General features: G+C 44.7%; 1 protein-coding gene across 1 annotated transcript in view; it reads left to right on the top strand.

The window, feature by feature from the left end:
• Positions 1-4,962: 4,962 nt before the first annotated feature.
• The window catches only part of dclk2a (doublecortin-like kinase 2a), a 34,975-nt gene continuing 14,684 nt past the window's right edge, over positions 4,963-25,253 (top strand). Inside the window, exons 1-3 of the mRNA XM_056586360.1 lie at positions 4,963-5,890; positions 9,017-9,357; positions 24,317-24,446. Of these exons, the coding sequence (XP_056442335.1) occupies positions 5,488-5,890; positions 9,017-9,357; positions 24,317-24,446 (874 nt within the window). The 5' untranslated portion in view covers positions 4,963-5,487. The remainder of the gene's footprint in view (positions 5,891-9,016; positions 9,358-24,316; positions 24,447-25,253) is intronic.

A 25,253-nucleotide genomic window follows, 5' to 3' on the forward strand; every position in this document is an offset into this window, starting at 1 on the left:
TCACACATTAACAAAGACAAGCAGACCGGATTGTCTGGATTCTTGGGCAAGTGTGGCTGTGTAGTTTCTTCTGCTAGCTAATACAGAGGGAGAGAGAGGGAGGGGAGGAGGTCCATTACTGCACACTTCAGCAGCCGGCGGCCCAGCCTCCGTTTGTTGAAGCCTGCTGGGGCATTTCCCTCCGTGCAAGCCCCATCAAGCGTCCTTCACATGGGGCCCATGCGGAGGCGTGGTGTCCCCCTGAACGGGTAACAGCTTTGCTTGTAGCCGGTCGTCTTTTAATCTGCCTTTTGATCTCTAACAGGCCACCGTCTCAGTAATCCTGTCATTGTCCCTGAACTGATGTCGACCTGGTAACATTTGGTCACAGTTTGAAAGCATAAGGGCCACCCAGCTGTGTCCCTGCCTGGTGATTAGCCTCTGGTTAATGGGATACTTTTAAAAGTTTAATAGATCCTCTGTGAGTCAACAGAAAATGGCTAAATAAAAAGCAATGAAAGTACAGAAATCAACCATTCCACCATCGGTTTCGCGTGCGTGTGTGTGTGTGTGTGTGTGTGTGTGTGTGTGTGTGTGTGTGTGTGTGTGTGTGTGTGTGTGTGTGTGTGTGTGTGTGTGTGTGTGTGTGTGTGTGTGTGTGTGTGTGTGTGTGTGTGTGTGTGTGTGTGTGTGTTCATTTGTGTGGTTCGAACATATACGTTTAACCAAAATTCTCCTGGCTTGGATGATTCTCAGATTGTCCATTCGGATCGACCAGATGGGACACAACAGTGTATTAGGAAACAAGATCTCCATCTTGTGGTCAAACAAGGGAAAGGTTCCTAAAACATGTTTTTAAGGTAAACAAGTTCATGGCTGTTGGTCAGGTGGGCAAATAACAAATAACAAAAATAGCCATTATTTAGAAGGTCAATATTTATTATTATTTACAGAGTAGGCCCGTTGTAATAAAATTATTCTTTAAGGGATGGCATCTGTCAATATTTCGACAGAACTAAATTCAATTGAATGCATTAATTTTTTATAGATGGTCTATACATCCCGGTTCCAAGTGATGTGGAATTCCCTTTTCCCGTTACAGGTCTATAGTTAGGTGAGTCCAGCAAGCAGCGCTCAACTGACTTTGAGACCCTACTCCATTCACACTTTTTCACCAGGCAGAGACTCATTCACATTTTTTAATATTTGTAACATTTTAAAATATTCTACTTTTAGCCCTAACCCTAACCCTTAATTACGGAAGTCAATTTCTGACCCTCCAACTTCTTCAGACCTCGCTCCTTGGTCAACTTCTATCCGTTAATTGGCCGCGCTTTCAATCACCCACTGCGTTTATTGACATCTCATACGACAACCTATAGGGAGGTTTTATTTCTTCTTCTGTGGATATAAACGTCGGCTGACGCCTCTTTTTCTTCAAACGAGAAGTGGTAAGGTAACAAGTTGCTGCTGCTTTTGTCACTGGGAAACTAGGCCTACAACATTGTTGCGGTAGTCACTTTTTCTTCCAGATTTTGTGTCTTGTTTTGAAAACGGAAACAGGTCCCAAAGCAGAATTATGGAATTTGAACATTTTGAAGCCAGGGAGAAGAAACACCGGTCATCTAAGGCCAGCGTCTCCGGGTCCCACTCCAGTCAGAGGGTTAACGGAGTGGTGCCCAGTCCGGCGCAAAGCGCGCACTGTAGCTTCTACCGAGCGCGCACCCTCCAATCCCTCACGTCGGAGAAGAAAGCCAAAAAAGTGCGTTTTTACCGCAATGGGGACAAATACTTTAAGGGCCTGGTGTACGCCGTGTCCAACGACCGTTTTAGGTCAATGGATGCCCTGCTTATGGAACTCACTCGGTCCCTGTCGGACAACGTCAACCTCACCCACGGAGTGCGCGCACTGTACACCGCAGATGGAAGCAAGAAGATCTCGAGTCTAGATCAATTAGAAGAGGGTAAGGTTCACTGATGTACTGCAACAACGCAGTGTTGTGTTTCCAATGTACATCAAGCCATATCCTATACAGGTCTTTAGCCTTCATGTGTTGAACTAGCCTTCCTTCTTGGAAGGAAGTGCATTGAAACAGGGTGGATGCAAGGAGCTGGAAGATACAGCTGCTATTTAATGTTTTGACCGGAAATGGCCAGTTGTAGGCCCAAGAAAAAGGTGTTCCCTTGACTATAACTCAAATTGAAGTCAAATAAAATCAAAAAAGTAAATTCACAAACAATTTTTGAACGTTATAGATTATAGTCTGGGCCCTTTTGCTAGATGCTGGCAGTATCGACTGCAAGGGAAGGGCTATGACTTTTTATTGGAAAGTGTTTGAAAGCTATAAAGCTTGACCTGGGGTTAATTGGGACGAACTAAAGCAAGCCCATAAAACCATGTGCTGCGTGACTACAACCAGAGTCTAGATCAATTAATACAGGGTAAGGTTCACTGAAGTACTGCAACCATTCAATGTTTTTTTTCCATGTATATATGCATATGTGTATATATATATGTATATATGCATATGTGTGTATATATATATATATATATATATATATATATATATATATATATATATATATAATATACATATATATATGTATGTAAGGTTTGTCTCATTTGTATTCATTTTACTCTGAAATAACTTGAATGGAACTTTAGATGTTTGGGGATAAGCAGCAAAGCAGTCAGGTAGTTATTTAAACCTATAATAAACTGTGTATTTTGTTTATTTAGGTAAAGCATTATGAAAAAATGTGCATGCACCATAAAGCATACAAAAAAAATTGCCGCACGCTACGTGCACATTTTTCTATCCCTCTGGGCTAAGCCCCGGACGTTTCAGAAACCTAGAAACTCCCCTGTAAATAACATGTTAATTGTCTCATCCCACAAAAGCAGGATCTTAAAGGTTAATGAAGGCCACTCTCGGGGTCGTGCGGTGTAAGGGGCACGAGAGTTGCAAAGCACATCGAAAATTAGGCTTAGTATTCACCCTTGGCCTTTACGCGTTTGCGTGATTTTGGATTTGGATTATGGCTCCCACACAATCTCAGCATACTCTGACCTCCTGCAGTATATTCCTTAGTTTCCATCACTTGTCTATTTTTCCTCTAATCCTCCTCAGCTATCCCCCAGTGCCCCTGTGCAGTCTGGTGGGAGATTTAGATCAGTGCTGATGGCCCTTGCAACACATTTATGCAGTCAACAGAAGTCTGTTTTGCGGAAGTTGGTGCGACAGTTGCTATTATAAGACAGTTGCTATTGAGTATCTCATTCAGTATCCACTGAGAGAAAGATGGGGCTGCCCAATATAAGAAGAGGAGCTATAGTTTAACATGGGGCCTGGCCTTTCTGGCTAAACTATGTTATGGTGGTGGACTGGTGGATTCACTTGATAACAAAGACAAGGAGACTGGATTCTTGGGCAAGCATGGCTGTATAGTTTCCCCTGCCGCTGCCATCTAATACAGAGGGAGAGAGAGGGAGGGTAGGAGGTCCATTACTGCCCACTTCAGCAGCCGGCTGTACAGCCTCTGTTTGTTAAAGCCTGCTGGGGCATTTCCTCCATGCAAGCCCAATCAAGCGTCCTTCATGGGGTCCATGCAGAGGCGTGGTTTCCCCCTGAATGGGTAACAGCTTTGCTGTTACAGCTTTTGGCAGAGACTGAAGCCCTGGTGAAGGCCGTCCTTGAAGTGAATTTGGAAAATACTGAAGTTAAAATATAGCAAACAGTTGCTCATCTAATAAGGCAAGTCAAATTACCTGCTGTAGTTCATCTCATTGAAAGGAGTTGAGTTCCTTTAAGGCGTGGCAGGACATCTTTGACCAATATGTTTCTAAGGTAAACAAGGTCATTGGTCAGGCGGGAAATTAACATTGACGTAAAAAAAAATTCCATTATTTAAAGAGTGGGTATATTGTTATTTACAGAGAAGACATGTGGGTGATATTTACAAGCGATTAACCAAAGAGCTTGTTAATGGCATCTATCAATATGTAGGCATAACACAAATAAATTAGACAAAATATGTATTTTATTTTCATTAATTTCGTTTCAGTTAATTAAGATTAAGCTTCAAGTAGGTCCCAAAAGAGTTAGGAGTTTTTACTGTTGGGTTTATTCCACTATAGGCATAGTTAGTTTAGTTAGTTAGTCGTTTTTATCTGTATCTTTCCATGTAGTGGCATTGTCCAATCGTGAACACTAGAGGGCGCAAAATGATCTCTGACTGCCGACCCCAGCCCATTTCAGATGCTGTTCACGGTGCTGTTCATGTCCTCCACATTTTTAGCCCACCTTTACGAATTGTATCTCTTCATTTAGGTCGTATACCCTACCTTAAATACCCTACAATTTAACAATGTCTATTGCATATGGGAAATATGCCTAATCACCGTTTGAAGTCATTAATCCTTGGTCTCTACTTCATTTACCCAAGCACTGGATGGGAGGGGCCGCACCAGCTGGTCGATAAAAACACACACACACACACACACACACACACACACACACACACACACACACACACACACACACACACACACACACACACACACACACACACACACACACACACACACACACACACACACACACACACACACACACACATCGTTTTTCTACAGCTATAATTATTTATAAAGTTTAGCTTCGAATAAACAGTCCAAAGGTAAATAAATATCACGGTCCTACCTTTCGGGCAATTCGTCTAGGAATATAAACCCAATGATCAATCAATCGATCGCTTCCCGGCCGATCAAAAAATGAGTCAATATAAGGCATATGGTATAGCATTTTTAAGAAGTGTAGCCTGCAACATACTTAGAGACGAATACCATCTATTAAACAATATGTGTCAAGATTTTATTCCGTATATGGCAGGGGACGATTCAGTTATTTCAGAGTAATCTCATAGGACGAGGGCACTACGCGTCACCCTTCACGTCCTTAACGCGTTGGGGGAACAATGGGTTGCATTAGGACCCTGCGGCGACCGAAGCGGGCTTCCTTCTCTCATTGATCTGACAGGTTCTCCTGCGGTAGTTCAACATGCTTCAACGCAGCCGACCCAACAAGGGCTGCGAGAAGAAAAGGGGAACCTAGCAGCTGTTATGGGACCTAATGAGTTTTAAATGCTTTTTATATGGCATTAACCTACAAAAATAGACCTACAATGTCTGTCAATGAAGGCAGGCCATCATTCTGAGCGCTTTCAATCAACCATAGCGTTTATTGACATCTCATTTCGACAACCAAGAGGAAGTTTGTTTTCTTCTTCTTCTTTGGATTGAAATGTCGTTTGAACTGCCTTGCCTCGCTTTCGATAAATAAGTACGTTTTCACTAGGGGATGTTAAGGTAACAAGTTGTTGCTGCTCTTGTCACCGGTGAAATTGCCGCTGAACTCCCGGAGAAGAAGCAGCATACACCGGGATACGGCAACATTGTTTCGGTAGTCACTTTTTTCATCCGGATTCTGTGTGTTGTTGGGCAACCGAAGCATGTCCCAAAGCAGAATTATGGAATTTGAACATTTTGAAGACAGGGAGAAGAAACACCGGTCATCTAAGGCCAGCGCCTCCGGGTCCCACTCCAGTCTGAGGGGTAACGGTCTGGTGCCAAGTCCAGCGCACAGCGCGCACTGTAGCTTCTACCGAGCGCGCACCCTCCAATCCCTCACGTCGGAGAAGAAAGCCAAAAAAGTGCGTTTTTACCGCAATGGGGACAAATACTTTAAGGGCCTGGTGTACGCCGTGTCCAACGACCGTTTTAGGTCAATGGATGCCCTGCTTATGGAACTCACTCGGTCCCTGTCGGACAACGTCAACCTCACCCACGGAGTGCGCGCACTGTACACCGCAGATGGAAGCAAGAAGATCTCGAGTCTAGATCAATTAGAAGAGGGTAAGGTTCACTGATGTACTGCAACAACGCAGTGTTGTGTTTCCAATGTACATCAAGCCATATCCTATACAGGTCTTTAGCCTTCATGTGTTGAACTAGCCTTCCTTCTTGGAAGGAAGTGCATTGAAACAGGGTGGATGCAAGGAGCTGGAAGATACAGCTGCTATTTAATGTTTTGACCGGAAATGGCCAGTTGTAGGCCCAAGAAAAAGGTGTTCCCTTGACTATAACTCAAATTGAAGTCAAATAAAATCAAAAAAGTAAATTCACAAACAATTTTTGAACGTTATAGATTATAGTCTGGGCCCTTTTGCTAGATGCTGGCAGTATCGACTGCAAGGGAAGGGCTATGACTTTTTATTGGAAAGTGTTTGAAAGCTATAAAGCTTGACCTGGGGTTAATTGGGACGAACTAAAGCAAGCCCATAAAACCATGTGCTGCGTGACTACAACCATCAGGTTGAAAGTTATGACGAGCATCCCTTGGGCATCTAGTTACAAGACCCATCTCTGAGAAGCCCCTATCAAGACAGAAATCATAATCGAGAGTTATGTTTTGATATGACAAATGTTAAAGTTTAAGTATACACCTAAACTTTGATTAGGATTAAGCCTGTGCTCATGCTTCTGCCTATACCTCTATCTGTCTCAGTCCAGCTTGGTGAGAGTGAGAGTGATTGGGATTGTGCAGGGTAAACATCTGACTGAGCTATCCAACCATCCAGGCATTCAGAACGTCAATGTCACCTAACAGCTCCGGGCAGTCCCCGAAGCCACCCATGGAAAAAAAATCCTCCCTCATTCGGTTATTTTTGTGGGTTGAATCATGGCAAAGAATGATTTACCCTATTACCAATCCAATGGAGGACAACAGTTTTCAACTAAAAGCAAAAATGCCAACAGTTTTTATATTGCTGTTCAGACCAGAGCCCCACCAAGGCGGACGCAGAGATTAAATGGAGATGAGTCATGTATTAGCTTCTCTGCTGACTCAAGCAAAATACCCTACAGTCCTCCTCCTCCTGCACGCCTCCTCTCATCTAATGTACCCCCTGCGGTGACATTCACAGCCCGGCAACAATCAGTCCATCTCTATGTTTTGGTCCCCATTGTGTGCTGTGATTGGTGTTTTTAATATCTGTGGTGTGGGTGTGTGGGTCCGGCTCACACACAATCTTCCCCTACTCTGACCTCCTCCTGCAGTAAATTAGTTTTTTCTTCATCACCTGTTTGAATACTTTCATCTTGCATCCTAAGAGGCTAACCCACTGCACCGCTGGGAGTCGGGTGGGAGATGTAGGTCAGTGCTGAGTGCTGGCCCTTGCAAAACATCAATGCAGTCAACAGAAGTCTGTTTTACGGCAGTTGGTGCGATCTATGAGGCAGTTTTGCTATTGCTCAACACCAACCCACACAGAGACGGGGCTGCCTAATTTAAGAAGAGGGTCTAGATGTAGCATGGTGCATGGCCTATCTGGATCGACAAGCCGGTGGTTCCACGCAATAACAAAGACAAGCAGACCGGATTGCCTGGATTCTTGAACAAGCGTGGCTGTGTAGTTTCCCCTGCCATCCAATACAGAGGAAGAGAGAGGGAGGGGAGAAGATCCATTACTGCACACTTCAGCAGCGGGCGGTACAGCCTCTGTTTGTTAAACCCTGCTGGGGCATTTCCTCTGTGCAAGCCCAATCAAGCGTCCTTCACATGGGGTCCATGCAGAGGCGTGGTGTCCCCCTAAACGTTTAACGGCTGTGCTTGTAGCACCGTGTAACCGCCACAACAATGGGCAGCTGGTGGTTCTGTTAAACTGCCTTTTGAAAAGCTGACCTCAGGTGCTGCCAGCTGAGAAACCCCCTCCCCTCACACCTGAGACCTTCCTGTGTCCTCCCCATGGGGACAGAGCTGTCAACTCCACCCTCCCTCTCTATCAGACCACCGTCTCACTAATGCTGTCATTGTCCCTGAATTGATGACGACCTGGTAACATTTGTCACAGTTTGAAAGCATAAGGGCCTCCCAGCTGCGTCCCTGCCTGATAATTAGCCTCTGGTTAATTGCTGGCTTCTTTGAGCCGTGTGTCATGGGATACTTTGGGGCCTCTCTCTCTCCCTCTCTCTCTCTCGCTCTGTCCTTTACTTCTGCCTTGACACACATCAGATAACCCAAGAATAAAGTGAGATTTCCTGTCTATTCACATATAAAGTCTTAGCTGTACAACTAAATGAGGTTGAATTTGTTATCCTTTACCGATTGCATATAATACAATAAACGAAGATAACACTTTATCTTATACTGAAAGGGAAATTCAGGAAGCTAGCATGATGCAACTGTTTACCTTCCTTGATATTTAAGATAAATTAACTGTCCCTTACAACTGGTATGGCCCTCCAACACCAGCCTATGTATGTGTTTCACATCACTAATATGTCAAATTGTGATCGTAGCAAATCGCATGCTCATGTTAAACTAAAGAAAAAATACAATTGAAAGTCATTGCTCGGTGTCCTCCCTGTGCTCTGCTGTCAACAAGCAATCGTATCACAGACACATCAACAGAGGTGTGGCATCAGTAAAGGCTCAGTACACGTCACATGACTGCTCCGGAGAGGCAAAAGTCTACAAAGAAATGCTGACAAAAGAGAAGTGCTCTTTGGATCAAGGTCTGTGAGCCTGGCTGCAGGATAAGGCAGAGTTACCCTTGGCTTGGCCTCACTGTGTCTCCTTGTTCCTCTGAGGAAGTCCTTGTTATCGGATGGAGAGCCGATTAGCGCTGGGCCAATGTGAACGCATATTTTGCATTCCTCCTGCATGAGCCCCTGCTCTATCTCTTGTACACTACTTCTGTTGGACTTGCGCTGAATATGTTGCCTCAGTACAGTATATGTTGCAGTTATGTGTGATCGGGGATGTGATCAATTGATGATATCCAAGGGGTCTTTTTAAGATTCAATGTCATTAAGTAACAGGTAGGGGGGTAGGGCATCTCACTCAGGGATGTCTACATTGAGACTGCAGACTTTGTGGTTCAAACCAAGAACCCTAGATTATCATCCACTAGATTATCCGTTTTAACCCTTTTTTTAAACAACCCATATCCCTTGTCTTCTCTCCCTCTCTTCCTCCAGGCGAGAGCTATGTGTGTGCCTCCAACGAGCCCTACCGTCGGCTGGACTACACCAAGAACGTCCACCCCAGCTGGTGGGTGGGCAAGACGGCCACGTCTCGCTCGCTCTCGGCGCTCTGCGGCGGCGGCGAGCAGCTGCTGCTGCAGCGTGAGTCCAAGGACTTCATCAAGCCCAAGCTGGTGACCGTGATCCGCGGCGGCGCTAAGCCGCGCAAGGCCGTGCGCATCCTGCTCAACAAGAAGACGGCCCATTCCTTCGAGCAGGTGCTCACCGACATCACCAACGCCATCAAGCTGGACACGGGCTTGGTGAAGAGGCTGTACACGCTGGACGGCAAACAGGTAGGGGCTGTGACTTTGGCTTTCGCATGGGTTGGGCTTGTGGTTTTAATACCTTGTACAGCTCTAATCTGTTAACCCTGACGGATCCTGATTTTAACCTTAACACTGAATGTGAAACCCTAACCCTAGACCCCTGATCCTGATTTTAACCCTAACACCAAACGTGAAACCCTAACCCTAACCCTAAACCCTGATCCTGATTTAAACCCTAACCCCACACCCTAAACCCTTATCCTAACCATACACCCCTAATCCTGATTCTATGCCTAAACCCAAATCTGTACCGAAACCCTAATTCAGATTCTTACCCTATACCCTATACCCTCACCCTAAAACCTTAATTCTAACCCTGAACCCAAGTTGTATCCCTGAACCCAATCACTGACCCTAAACTCTAAACAACCCTTAACCATAATTCCAAACCCAACCCCTAATTCTAAACCCTAAACATAACATTGGGTCATATTGTCTGCCTTACTGAAGAATATGTTTTAAATTGGCTGCCATAGGGATATGCCTTCACCTTAAACATTCATTTTAGTGATGCAAAGTTATTTAGTTAAATCCGATATTGATGTATTTCCAAACAGTATTAGTGTTTGTATTCCCCTCGGAAGCTTTGCATCACTACCTCTGCTAGCTCTGCTAAAGATTACCTCAGGCCATGCCGTAAGCCTTGGGGAACCATGGGGACTGCTGTGCAGCATACAGTGTACTCAGCCTCCTAGAGCCCAACCCAGTGGCACTGATAATGTATCCAGAGCTTCTCATGAGTCCTCGATTAACATCCAGCAGCCATTTGTTTTCTGCGAGAACCACTGGGATGCGATAAACGTGATTCAGCTGTGTCAGCTGTCCAAACCTCCGCACATAATTACGGAGCATGGTTATTTCCAACAAGGTGGTAATGAAAACGTTTTATATTTGAGGCCTCTGGCTGTACCGGCCATCATAGACTCCTCCCATGCTTACACACCCACATTAGTCATCCACAATTGGTGCTCAGCTGTACACACCAAACCTCCTGGGAATCATAAAGAGTAATATGAGGCTCCCATGTGTACTCCAAGCCTCGCCTCTGTATATTAGATGAGGGGACATTTGGAAGAACATGATTCCTGCTCTGGCCCCTTCCCACTGAGGACAGAAGGGTGTTACTGGGGTGGGGTCTTCTGGGAATGTGCCAGCTCCCATATTCAAGGTCTTGTTGTTTTGAAATGCTTCAAGATGTTCAAGGAGTAGTCGACATTGCATTGTGATGTGTTTCCTGTGTCCTGTGCTGTTCCTGTTCTCTAATGTTTAGTGAAGGGAGCTAGTGTTGACAGGAGACTCTATTGGGCAAGCAAGTCATGAGTCATGACCATAATATTTATTTTCCATTTCAGCAGGTTGTTACCCCTGTGTCCCGTCTCTGGTCACAAGACCTGTGAATAAGGGTGCTGTCCCTGTGAATACCCTGCAGTACTAATGTTTATTGAATTATACTACCAGTATTCAGAAATACATTGTGCTGACATATTGAGCTGGTGCTTTGTCTTCAGGCCTGTTTGTTACAGTTATTTTCATTAGCACAGAGTTTTGTTTTGTAGTGGTGGTAGCTACGTTAAGGTCAGTTATGTTGAACCTTCATTTCTAAGTGCAAAGCCAGTGAAAGTGAAAGCAGCACATTCAAAGCAGTGAGAGAAGGTCAAGATAGCTGAACTGAATCCACTACATTAGTATCTCGGTTTTATAAAAGGCTTTACTTCAAAACACATTTCACATGAACTACATCTATTTCTAATGTAGTTACTTTGAACTCTGTAACTAATTCACCAAAACACAGCCCAAACCAGAGACCCAGAAGAGATTGCTCTGTGTATTTATACTTGTGGGACGCAGCATCATACCCCAGGTCTGACACAGGGCAAATCAAAGTGTTTGCCAACTTCTCCCCATTGCTTGTAAACACAGACGCTATTGGGATTTGGTTTTCGTGTTCGTTGAAATGCAATGGAGAGATTATAAAGGATTGTTAGTGATGGATATAAGTGTGCCAGTTCAAGGAGGGGTTTGGGGCCGTGGAACTCTGTCTTTATCTTTTAAAAACGTTTTTGAAAGTGTTTTGTCTGTTGGAATGTTTTTATTTAATTTTTTTAGTTTCTTGATAAAGTCACATGGGATTTGATTTCGGCTAACTGTGTATACTTAATACGATGCTTAGAGGCTTTCTGGTTGAAACATTTATACTTGAGACTTCACAGGGAACTTCAGTCATCTCTGGCACCAATCCAACCCCAATCTCCGTTTTTTTTATGTTAATCTTCTGTAGATGTTGCAAAAGTGCCTGCCACGACATAACGTATGTTAATATCAGGGGATTAAGGAAATGCCTTTAGCGTCATACACAAATGTTGAGGGAAATGTTAAATGTATTAATGTGTTTTATTGTTCGGACAAAGTGTTTTTAAAGGGGAAGATATTGTAATAATCTCTATTGGTTCGGCATTAGCAATTCCAAAACCACACAAATTGGCCTGTTTTACCTCCAGCTGATTCTAATGCTTTGAGAATAACACAGTGAGTGAACATTTTTTGTTTCCTTCTACAGTTGGTGAATGCTCCATAATAATTGAGTGCAGCATTTCAGAAATGTGATATCATCCTGTTGTTTTACTCTTGAGGCTTCTACTGTGGGCTATACAAAACAATATTAACAAACGGTGAACATTTTCCTGTTGTATAACTGCTCAACTCATCTCCATTGCAAGCCTATTAGATGATATCAGTAGTCTCCCTTTAAATGGCCAGTCAATGCTAGAGGGAAGTGTGTAAAGTGTTTATACAGCTATGAACTAAATGGCTCGACTTCTGTCTGCCTAACATTACTACAGAAACAGAGGAGAGTGAAACAGTGGTGCTGAAGGAACAAGAATCTCCCATCAAACCCATCCATGTTATAACAATTAATAAGAGCAGAATCTTTGTAATAAAGCAGTGTGTTATTTTGGATTGAAGAAAACGTGTTAGTTAAGGTGAGGAATCTCTGCATGAAGATTGTTGGAAATCTACCAAGAAGGTTTGGTATTTTAACCCCCCTCCACCCCCCATCTGTATTAATGTCCTCCATCTGCCAGTGTAACAAGACCACTGCAGGAGACTCACACACGCACACCTCCAGTTGGTGGAACATGTGTCACCTTGAGCCAACGCTAGACAGCGGAATGATGGACGGGACTTAAGGGGGGGGGACTCTCGTCACACGACGCTCTCTAGTGTAGCGATTCATGACAGCAAGGAAGTGAACCGTCTGGCCGGATCTTTTGACGGACGGCCACAATGGGGTGGTGCCGACAGGATGTCAATGAGCCATGAAGACGATTCGATTTGAAGGGTTTGAATTTGTCTTTCATTTCATAGACGGCATCTGCAGGAATTCCCGTCTGGGACTCATAAAGTACATTTGATCTTATTTTCCTTTATGAATGATCACACTTTCTCATGGATCATAGCTGTATTCTACCTATCAGTTTGATTCCATAGATGCACCTTTTGATTCATGCGCTGTATGCTAGGTGTCGTGCAGTAACCTAAGCAGGCTTTCTAGTTGTTTTGAAATTGCATTGGTAATATAGACACATTGAGCTATGACTTTGCAGTATATCTTGTTGTCCAGCTCAGGTTAGTCTTCATCTCTGAATAATCATCATAATAATCCAGGAACGGTGGCAGTTTGGAGGCTGGTCATGTCCAGCTAATCTGACAGATCGGCCCATCGATAAGCCTCTTTCCTCCCGCCTGGAGCCCTTCTCTGGTGGCTGGCCTCCCTGTGTCCCTCATGGGCTGTATTGTATTTATGTCGCTACCTATCAGAACAGAGAGAGAACCTTTTTCTAAAAAAAGAAGAAGAACGCGTAACTTCCCGCCGCCACACAGACAAGACCTGATTTCCCTTCTCTCAAGTGACTGTTATGTTTGTTAAGTTTGAACTACTTGCAGCTTTCCTTTAACAGTGAATCCAATTTGGATTAAAAAAAGAGCTAAATCGTAGGATAAGAAATACCAGTCACAACGCAGTTGATCAATGGAAAAGCAAACTAACGCTGTACACATCATCCTTTGTTTGTCTGCCTTAAAGCAATACAGAAAATAAATTGCGATTTTCTTTTTCTTTTTACATTTCCCCAGAACATCATCCATAATTTAGCCAATGACTAATAGCTCTGATAGACCTTTACTTTCAATGTGTTGTTAATGCTAACACACACACACACACACACACACACACACACACACACACACACACACACACACACACACACACACACACACACACACACACACACACACACACACACACACACACACACACACACACACACACACACACACACAGGATGCCTCCTAGCAGCAGCCAACCATCTGCTCCTACACAATCAAATCAGGCTCCAGCTAGCCTGTGTGGGGGTAGCATGCTGCACACACAAACGCGCAAACACACACACACACACACACACACACACACACACACACACACACACACACACACACATCTGACAGCTGCACTTTCACCCTCTCTTACAGCTTGTGCGTCTAATTGTCGGGTGGTGGCCAGGACCCAGTTGGAGGCTGGGTGACAGAGTGTGTGTGTGTGTGTGTGTGTGTGTGTGTGTGTGTGTGTGTGTGTGTGTGTGTGTGTGTGTGTGTGTGTGTGTGTGTGTGTGTGTGTGTGTGTGTGTGTGTGTGTGTGTGTGTGTGTGTGTGGTGTGTGTGTGGGTTGTGTAAGTGAATGGTTATTGAGCATCTTGGTTCATCAGGGCCAAGACATTCAGCTGTGTGTCTCTTAGCAGAGGTAGAGCATCATTACAAACTGAAAGCTGACTCAGTAGTAGAGCACAACACCATTGCAGCTCTTATTCAGGCATTACTTTTACAAAGGAATCCGTCCATCCATCAGCTGAAGAAAAGTGAACAGAATAACTATTGCCGTGTGGGATTGACGGTTGTGATTGAGTCAGAGAAATGATTAATAGTGTACATTGTTTTACATTTAGGCTAGACTACAGCACAGAGATGCATATCCACTAGGGACGAGTCGGTCGCGACCGATTCGTTCACAACGAACGAATCCCGAACGTGAACGACAAGAACTGGTTCCACAAAACAAGAAGAACTGGTTCTTTGATTCTTTTTTTTAACGTAAAACAAAAATATAGTAACGTAAATAAAATATACAAGCGAACAGAGCTTCGTCTCCCCGCGACCTTATATCGATTGAGTCTACAACGTTCTCAAAGATTCAGCCAATGAGAGGTAGCAATGGTGTTGCCATGGCACCTGGGTAGACAAATGACAAGGTGGTACCGTCGAATTTGCGCGCTTTCTCTGTCTGACGTATCTTGGGTCATACCATTCGACGTGGGGCCACTCATATATCCCCCTACATTTCCGAAAATAGACTTGACCTCCATCTGTTTATTGGATAAACGCATTTCCCAATCCCAGGAGTCTTTGCTCCATTCTACGTCAATTCAAGAACAAACAAAGAAATTAAACTGCAGTTCGTATTTTTTATTTATGACCATGAAAGTTCTGTAATGCCTGAATGATGAAGAATTAAATGTAAAGTAAAATCAAATTATAAATATAAAACCATGAATGAATAGAGAGTAAGCAAGTGGTATAAATATTGGTGGGACGTTTGGTTATACTATATTGTATATTTCGTTGATTTTCACGGGGGGGGGGGGGGACAGACAACTTTGAGATTCCCTGTCAAATGACGTAATCTGACGTAACGAACGAATCAAAGCGAACGAATCAAACGAACGAATCATTATAGTGAACTGAACTGAAATAACTAGTTCCCGGAAACGAATCATTTTGCCCATCCCTAATATCCACTGATGCTGTGTCCAATGGTGGCTTACTCTATCTTTTGAGCTACATGCTACACCTCAGCCCCATGAAGAAGGTAAGACTGGGCCATTATCACCACCAAAGTCTGACCTCCCATGGAGCAGGTCAGACTGCGCTTATCACCACCACAGTCTGACCTCAGCCCCATGGAGGAGGTCAGACTGGGGTATGATCACCACCAGCCTGCTGACAGTCCACAGAGGAGCTGACAACTCAACACATCTACTCTCACGACGTGAGATGAGGCTTTATAAGCCGGTCAAGATGAGCTCTACAGGACTAGAGAGGTTTGGGAGGAAATGGCAAGGAAGGATATAGGACAGAAGGAAGGGAAGAATAAAGGAAGAGGAGGGACGACTGGAATGAGAGGCAGGTTTAGGGAACAAAAGGCTTGTTGAAGGAAAAGAAGGAAGGAAGGAAGGGAAAAAAAGAGGGGGAGAAATTAGAGAGGTAATAGCAGGAATAAGAGGCAGGTTGTTTGGAGGAGAAGAGGAGGCGGCTTGGTGTACCAGCCAAAGGCCTCCCACTTTTTCCCTTTCTCCCTGCCTCCCCTCTCCCTCTAACCCCTCATCAAGGGCATGTGATGCACTCTGCATCTCTTACACTCGGATGACCAGGCAGAGATGCACCCCCCTTTTTAATCGCTAACATGAGGTTAAAGAATATTGTATTTTGAAGGTGCAGTGAGTGCTTATTGTTGGACCTATGCTTCATCTGATATGTAAGCATATATATATATATCTATATATATTACAACAACGTTTATGAATGATCAACTTAATCCTGCCTAGCTAGACATATTGTATCAACTTTATTGTCGGGAAGGTTTAGGAATGAAAACTTATTCATCCAGGTCCAAAGTAAAATCGCATACATTTACTATGAATAATTAATAGGACGAAAAGATGAGGACCATATGTACTCTGCTGACCTGTAAAATAACAGTTAGCCCCATTATCCTAAGAAGTGCAGGGCTTTGACCTGTTTCATTGTGAGCAGTGAGCTGAGAGCTTGAAATGGTTGTGATCAGTGGACCTCTTTACCTGGTGTGTTGAGAACAAATAGAAGGAAGGGGGGAGGAGTCAGGAAAAACACGACTTATTGAACTGTCTGTTAAGTTCTCAGAAGCTCCAAGATAATTCTCTCTCTCTCTCTCTCTCTCTCTCTCTCTCGCTCTCTCTCTCTTTGGCTTTCTTGTGAGCATTCCTGCTATGCTGTTAATGCTTTGCTTTGTTAACGTGGTTATACAGTGGTGTTCTGAAATTCCTTTGTGCGGTTTATTTTAATTTCTATGAAAAAAATTGTCCTTGTTTCGTAGCAAATTGTATTTCTCTACATGCCTCACAGTCAATTTACAGGATTGAAACATTTTATTTTTCACTTCCCTTCACCTAGCCTGTAACCAGTAGCGCGAGGCCTGGGATTCAATAAGATAGTGTATTTCAATATGGGCAGACAGGTTTGGGACAAATCCAAGAGAGCTTACGGCTTCCACAATGCAGTCATTTCTAAATGCGTGTGGCTCCAACTAAACGTGTACTTTTATAAAGTAATAAACAGACACCACACCTCAACACACAACAGGGTATTTTAAAGCTATTGATGACAGTTTATTAGTTTCAATAAACATGATCCTTCTTGACCTTTAAATAAATGTTTGCGGATGATTCTACCCATTGAAGCTCAGCATTAGGCAAACAATTACATCTCTTCAACCTCAGGCAACATGTATGAGGGTAAAGTTAATGTTCGACAAAATATAGATAATAATCGGAGGGGACATGTATCTTCAGCAAAGTAGAGTGGCAATTTCACAATGATGTCATCCCCCCCACCCCCCACAGAATGGCAGAGCAGAATGAACACAATGGGAAGACGTGAAGACTGAGGCCTACATTACAATGCCAGCCATCCCCCCCACCCCCTTTGTGTGGCGTGTATGTCTGAAGTGGCCCTCCGGAGCCACACAATAGATTCCCTTCACAGAAGAGCATCATAGGAGTCTAAGGACAAACTGAGTCGAATAATGTGTGTGTGTGTGTGTGTGTGTGTGTGTGTGTGTGTGTGTGTGTGTGTGTGTGTGTGTGTGTGTGTGTGTGTGTGTGTGTGTGTGTGTGTGTGTGTGTGTGTGTGTGTGTGTGTGTGTGTGTGAAGCTGATGGAAGGTGACAGGGCATGATATGCCTCTAATGATGATGAGGATGAAGATGCCCCCCTGGCCTGAATCCCCTGTAAGCCCGGGTCCTAACTAGGTTAGCTGGAGTGTGCTGTGTGCGTACCCGTGCCAATAGTGGCGTGAGGGGTTTATTTTAGACGAGTAGCCTGGTTTCACTCGGCCCGGTGGGCACCCTAGTATGGAGGATAACTCCTGGCTGATGCTTTCATTCTTCACATAGATGGTATATACAACATATAAATAAATGTTCTCCGTCCAGAGTCATGGGGAGTTCAGATCCCACTGGGGCCAGCCTAGAACGTCTGCACTACCGCTAATAAAAGACACTATGAATATGAATAATACCAAAAGGCAGAAAGGTTGAAATGATATGTTGGATGAACACAAGACAATGAGGGTATAATACATTTTGATAACAATCAATAATACACACACACATGCACGTACTTACACACACACTCAAACACACTCACAAGGAGACAAGAGTCAGGAGTTCATTAGTAACGTGACGATGCACTTGCTTTGTAGTGAGCCACTGTTCCACGCGAGGCCACATCCCCTTCTCATTGATTGTTGGCCACAGATAGGTTTTCAGGGTCACTTCTGGATTAAGAGTCCATCATTTAGGTCAACTGGCAGTGTGTCTGCACACCCGCCTATTGTGTGGTACCGTTATTAGCATGAAGCTACACGTGGCAACGTAACACTACTCCCTTACCCTCTGCAATGGATCTGTTCTCAGGAAACCTTTGGGGGTGCATGGATTGTTTACACAGAGGACAATAAAACCTACTTCTTGCCGTCATTATGTAATGGGGATTCAAACACCCTCAAGTGTAGTTTGCAATCAACCTGGTGTTTGTGTCTCAACTGGTATAACATGGTATCATTAGTGTTATGTGGTGGTTTGATTCCAACTGGAGGTCGCCTAAACTAAGAATGTACACATGCACAGTATTACAAAATGGAATATATTACCCTATATTAGGATATACTACCTGGTAGATCATGTTTTGGTATCGGATTCCCCTGAACAACAGTGACAAACCTGTTAGGAGTTTGGGTGTCAAGGGACACAAGACTGGCATCTGCCCAAAAAGAGTGCATGGCCACGGGCAGGGAGAGGTGGAGTGAGGGCTGTGGCGCTGGGTGGTGGTGGTGGTGGTGGTGGTGGTGCTGTCAGTATCCATTGTGTGTCGTGTGATTTCAGCCACCTTTGTTTTGGTCGTCCGAAACGTGGTGGTCATCCATTCTTTAGTGGAGTTGGTGGGTCGGGAGGGGGGGGGGGAACTGTTTTGGATGCCCTGTGGAAAGTGAGTGAGTTGACTCTGTGGTAGCAGTTAGCATTTAGCATGGATCACTGAATTCACCCAAAATAAGGGAGTTGGCTTCCTTTGCCTTGCCGGTCGGAAAATCCATTGGGGCACAAACCCTGGCTGATGCCAACCCTGGCTGGTATTCGGTTCAGATCTCAGTCGGTTGTTGGCTAGCCTGCTATGCTGTTGCTGTTATGCATTTTTTTTTATGATTTTACACATTGGTCTTCAGCTCATGGAGCTCGTTAGTTTTTTAATAAGACTCACGAGAGTGTATCTTATTAACGTTTTTAATAGTATACTGACATTTAATGATCTGATAATGACCTGTTAGGGCTTTGTTAGCAAATACACGTTTTAAAATGTAATACCCTGACCAACCATATCATGGTATCATCGTCTAGTGTTTGAGAGTAAATGTTTTACATAAACCCGCACTAGCTAACTTTTTCTCTGCAGTCATCACTTTTGTTCAGAATTTGATTAGATTTATATTTTTTTCTTCACACCAAATTGGTTTAGAGAGGGAAAAGATCCCCGGGCCGATGGAGAGACGTGGGTGGAACGGCTTTTATTCTGTAGACACCTAATATCTTGGACAGCAATGGTGCCCTCGCAGAAAAAGTGACAAAGTGAAGATTTGAAGTGCATTATAAGTTGTAATCAAGGAACAAAACCGTCATTAATTTTACTCTCAACAAATCCCAGATAAAAGGGGAAATTGGAGATTGGATTCGATGTAAAATAGATGCCGGATACCTTACTAACCTCAAGCAAGCCTTTCCTCTAAAATCTCATTTAAATGGATCTGCTCTGGCCTGCCGTCAAACAGTATGTTGTATCCCTTGGGGATCATCGTGTGTTTCAAACTGTCTATGGACGTCTTCCAGAGGATTAAAAAAAGTTGTCAGTGTGCAAGCTGAGGTTCAAACTGAGTTAACAATACAATCAGTCTGAGTGACGACTCATACTGTCATTGTCAACACCATAGTCCCCTCCAGACTGGCTGGCTAGGGGATTGAGCTGGGACTGAACACCCCCCCTCTGTGCATGGATCCTGAACTTCGTGACCACCGGGCCCCAGGTGGGCAGACACACCTCCCGCACCCTCGCCCATAACACAGGATGCCCCAAGGGTTGCATTCTTAGCCCCCAACGGTACTCCCTGTACTCCCACGACTGTGGGCAGATTCAGCTCTGACGTCATGGAGTTTGTGGACAACACAGTGGTGGTGGTCCTGATCTCTGTCAACCATGAGATGGCCTGCCTGGAGGAAGTTGCTGAGTGGTACCTCTGGGTCCAGGACAACAGCCTCCTTATGAATGTCCCCAAAACCAAGGAGCTGATTGTGGTGTTAAGGAGAGTATGACAGCAGGGGACGTGCACACCACTGTGGATGAATGAATGGCACTACTATGGAGAGGGTGAGCAATTACAAGTACCTGGGAGATGACATCACAGAGGACATGGTCAATACACTCAGACACTCTGGAGAGAAAGGCAAGGCACAGCCTTCACCACCTCAGGCAGCTGAAGAAATTCAGAGTCCCAGGGATCCTTCAGTCCTTCTACTGCTGCAAAGAGCGTCCTGACAGGAAGAGCCCCTGCCTGGGTTGGCAACAGCTCTGCTCAGGATAGGAGTGCTCTGCAGTAGTGTGTTCAGCTGAATGCACTATGGGGACTACGCTTACACACCAGGAGGTGCTGATCCAGAGCCTGTAGGACCAGGAAGGATCCATGCCACCCTAAAAACGGACTGTTTCGGCTGCTGGGGTCAGGCCAGAGCCTCTGCAGTCAGACAGCGAAGCCAGAGGGACTGAGTCAGAGATTCTTTCCCCTGGTCATTAGAACTGAACACTAATCTCACCAGGACACACAGACACACACACACACACACACACACACACACACACACACACACACACACACACACACACACACACACACACACACACACACACACACACACACACACACACACACACACACACACACACAGAGACAGAGACAGGACCTCGTCATTATAGCGATTGGCCTGTCACCCATGATGTGACGAGTATCTACTCTGTCTAGTCTCTTTCCTGACCGCTGGCAGCCTCTCTCAGTGTACCAGTTATGTCTGGACGTTCTCTAATGTAGTCTGAATGGGGATTATTGATTACCTTCAAAATACACACAGTTAGTCAGTTGCATTGGAAAATGGATTTAATGTTCGAGTATAGGAAAACAAAGTCAGAATGAGGCGTGTCCTCCACACAAACATGCTTGGTGTTCCAGGCATTTCAAACAGGACACACACACACACACACACACACACACACACACACACACACACACACACACACACACACACACACACAGTCTTTGTTATGTCTTTGCCCGTTTGCACCCTGCGGCTGCGGCTGACATGAAAACAAAACACCCTAACAAGCAGGTGCATTCTGGGAAAAGGTCAGTTGGCTGAACAGCGGAGCTAAAGTATGGCATCTCAGAGGGCGAGCCCTCCACGCACATGCACACACACATGCAAACACACACTGCAGCAGTCCCCCCCCCCCCCCCCTACAATGATCCTCAATGCGGATTGGGCAAGACTTGGCCATCACCATGGCGTTGGTTGACAGGGAGCAACGAGAATGTCTGGTCACCTTAGAACCTGCCATTGGCACCGGTCCAGACACTATTCAAGGTGTCTAATGAATTATTCTAATGGAATCTGTATTGATTGATCACTGGTTGCAAGAGAATGTGTCTTCTGACGACACATTAACGTAAATAAGTTGAGTTCACTGGTTTCATCTCTTAAAGGTGCAGTGGCCGATATTTTTATCCTTACTCACAGGGGGACGTGGGAGATATTTGGGCAAGAATGTGTTGCATTGCTAGCTGTACATTACCTCATGTTTCCCTTGAGTCATAAGTCATCATTACATACTGTGTCTAGCACTTTGAATTGTAACTGCTTGCAGGAGCTCGGACATGAACGCGGATGTAAACAAAGCAAAACAAAACCATGATGAATGGATTTTGATCGCTTCTTTCTTCGGAGAACTAGAATAATAAATAGAATGTGACGCTGTTTACAAAATGTAGAAACACAATTGAATCATAATTGGTTAGTCCATACTGTTACCAGTTGTTGTCTTCTTTGCCCTTATCCTGACCAGTGGGAAATAGGTTTTGATATTGATGTAGATTTGTGTGTTTGAAAGTGTGGGTATGAGAAAGCGTGTGCCAAGGGCTTCATTTGACAATGATGAGTTGTCGTGCCTACTGGGACCATGTATCCCATAAGGCCCCTGGACAAGTATAACCTGGGGCAAGGACAAGTCAGTTAGGGATTTAATGGATTGCATTTGAACACGAGTGCAACTGAAGAATCAAATGAGTTTTGTGGGGAGCCGAAAGCTCCTCTATCTGCTGATGTCATCGGTGCTGGCCACAGCTTCTCTGGGGACAGTGCCCCCCTCGGCAGTCCCCACATTCCTGTCACACATTGTCCTCCTACACGTGCTAACAGAGCTTACCACACACACAGACACAAGCAAAATGCATACACACACATGCATATGCAGGTACAAACACACACACACACACACACACACACACACACACACACACACACACACACACACACACACACACACACACACACACACACACACACACACACACACACACACACACACACACACAGACACACCAACACCAACATTCACACACATACACACCAACACACACACACACACACACACACACACACACACACACACACACACACACACACACACACACACACACAGGCAGACACAAGCACACACAACCCATGCATGCTTGCACACAAACACTTTCCTGACTTTGTTCTCTCAGGCAGGTTATCAGCTCATGGTATTGTCATCGACAGCATAACTTCTTTACCACAATGTGTTCGCCATGGATTAAATGGGGAGGTCAGAGGTCGTTTCTTGTTGGTTCTCAAGATAAAACTTTGGATCAAACGTCATACTTATAGTATCGCTACGCTAAAGCTCAGAGAACACAATACAAACAATAAGGCGTGCATTTAGTAGCCTTTCTCATAGCGAAAACGTCCCCTCCCGGTATTCTCATGCACGTTAGCTCGGTAATGCTAACAGCTGAGGCAGTATGGAGCGCACAGCTGCCCAGTAGTTCTGGGAGACTCAAAGGGAAGAGGAACTGGTATCATGTTCAGCTAGACCACATACTAGCAGCGGGGACCTCTGATGTTCTGCCGTACCCTGGCATTCAAGCACATGCTCACCCTCTCTCTTGCTCTCTCCCTACTGTCCACCCACTATCCTATTTAGCCATTGTAATATATTCTCTTGCTCTCTCTCCTTCTCTCTCTTTTTCTCTCCTACTCTCCACCCACCATCCTATTGAGACAATCTGCACCTCCGCCCTCACTCTCTCCATCTCCTTCGCTCACTCTTCATCGCTATCTTGGTTTTGTGTGGGCTGTGTGAGTGTGTGTGTGAGTGTGGGCATGTGTGTGACTGTGGTGTGTTTGAGTGTGGTGTGGCGACGTGTGTGAGTGTGAGTGTGTGGGCTGTGTGTAAGTGTGTGTTTGTGGTGTGTGTGTGTGTGTGTGTGTGTGTGTGTGTGTGTGTGTGTGTGTGTGTGTGTGTGTGTGTGTGTGTGTGTGTGTGTGTGTGTGTGTGTGTGTGAGTTTGGGCTGTGTGTTTGTGTGTGTGTGTGTTTTTAGTTGTGTGTGTGTTTTTAGTTGTGTGTGTGTGTGCTTTAAGAGTGTCTGCGTTGTCTTCCATGTGTTGTAAGACTCACTTTTCACTCTTCCCATGGGCTGATGGTGGGTGGAATCTTTTTTTCTTCCCAATCGTATTTTTAGAAAAACAGAAAAAAGCAATCAATCACCATGGGAAATGACAAATGACTTTGCGACAGAAACACTTTGCATGCGTCCTTCCTACGCCCCTCCCAGAAGGATGCGCTCCAGTCAGTACCTAGTTCTGTTGACCCCTCCATGTTTTTGTTTTGGAATGTTTTCGAGCCTGGTCCTCCCTCTCTGGCCGCTCCCCCCCAGGGGGGCCGTGCGCCCCCGCTGTGATACACACTGATCTAATTGGTCTCTTTTGATGAGCCATCTGGGCAGCGCCACGCAGTCGCTTTTTGTAGAGCTGTTCAAAGGCGGCGTGTGCGGCTGTGCGCTCCTGCTACGTGCTAGGTAACTAGCACCTTTCGCTTTTTTTAAGCCAGGTGTCGATGGTGGCGGAAAACATTCCGTCTGACCGCGCTCCGACACCGTCACAAAGGATTCAGACCATTTGGCAACAAGATGGGCTCAACTACTGGAAGTCCTATTCTACCAAACATATTTTCTTGCATAAAGCTGATGTATAAAAATACTTATACTACTAATACTATTAATTTTGCTGTGATTTAAAAATATGTTTGAATATGTAAAATACTGTTTGAAAAGGCATATGAATCAAATAAGGAGGAAAATAAGGAATAAAACACTGGTGATTTCTTTAACCAGTTTTTCCTCCTCCCTCCTCCCTCTGTCAACCCCCCCCCCCCCCCCCCCCAGATTACCTGTCTTCAGGACTTCTTTGGGGAGGACGATGTGTTTGTCGCCTGTGGTCCAGAGAAGTACCACTACGCCCAGGATGACTTTGTGCTGGACCCCAGCGGTAAGGCTGCCACAGCCTTCATGACTGGTAGGTCTGACCTCCACCACCGCCCCTACAAACATCCGCCCATCCCGTGTGTGTGTGTGCGTGTCTGTGTGTGTCTGTGTGTGTTGTGTGATATATAGGAGTCTTTCCTCTCCATTCTTCTCCTCGCTGTGGTGAAAGGAGCACTCTTTCCTTGAGGAAGTTGCAGGCTGGAAGATGTGGGAGGGGGTCATTTCCAGCAAAGTTTGTTTGTGAAGACCTTTATCAGTTTCAAAGACATCACCGCGCCCAATGCCCTTAAAAGGGCACGGAAAGCCATTCCAATCCCGATTTTCATTGTTTTCATTTGTTTGTCGAATGGGAAAAATGCTTTTACGCTCTGCATTTCTGAAGGCATTTCCTGCCTACAAATCATTAGGGGAAGGGGGCTTAAGGGCTGGTGAGCTTTCATCCAAAATGCTCTAATATCTAAGTTCATTATCTTCATATTATGTATAATACTATAATGGTAGAAAGTACTTAGAAAGATAATGCACAACCACACTAGCGACCTGACCTCCTACATAGGCAGGTTGACAGGAACTGACCTGTTTAAAGGATCAGTCCCATTCATAAAGTCGTTGCTCTGCAGTATTGCTAAATGGGGCTATAGTCTGCTGAGAGTAGAGACGAGAAGCTAACTTAAGAAGCTAGCGACCATTTGGCAAGTTTTCTTTATCGTCATATTTAATTTGGAGTTAATTATCTACTTGTGGGTAACTGTTGACATTTTAACTAATGTTGACAGTTTATTCCGCTTCAGGAAGAATTTTAAAGTGTGAATTAGGCCAAAATGTGTGGCAGTTGTTT

The sequence above is a fragment of the Gadus chalcogrammus genome, chromosome 3, assembly GCF_026213295.1.
Source record: "Gadus chalcogrammus isolate NIFS_2021 chromosome 3, NIFS_Gcha_1.0, whole genome shotgun sequence".
Taxonomy (NCBI): Eukaryota; Metazoa; Chordata; class Actinopteri; order Gadiformes; family Gadidae; genus Gadus; species Gadus chalcogrammus.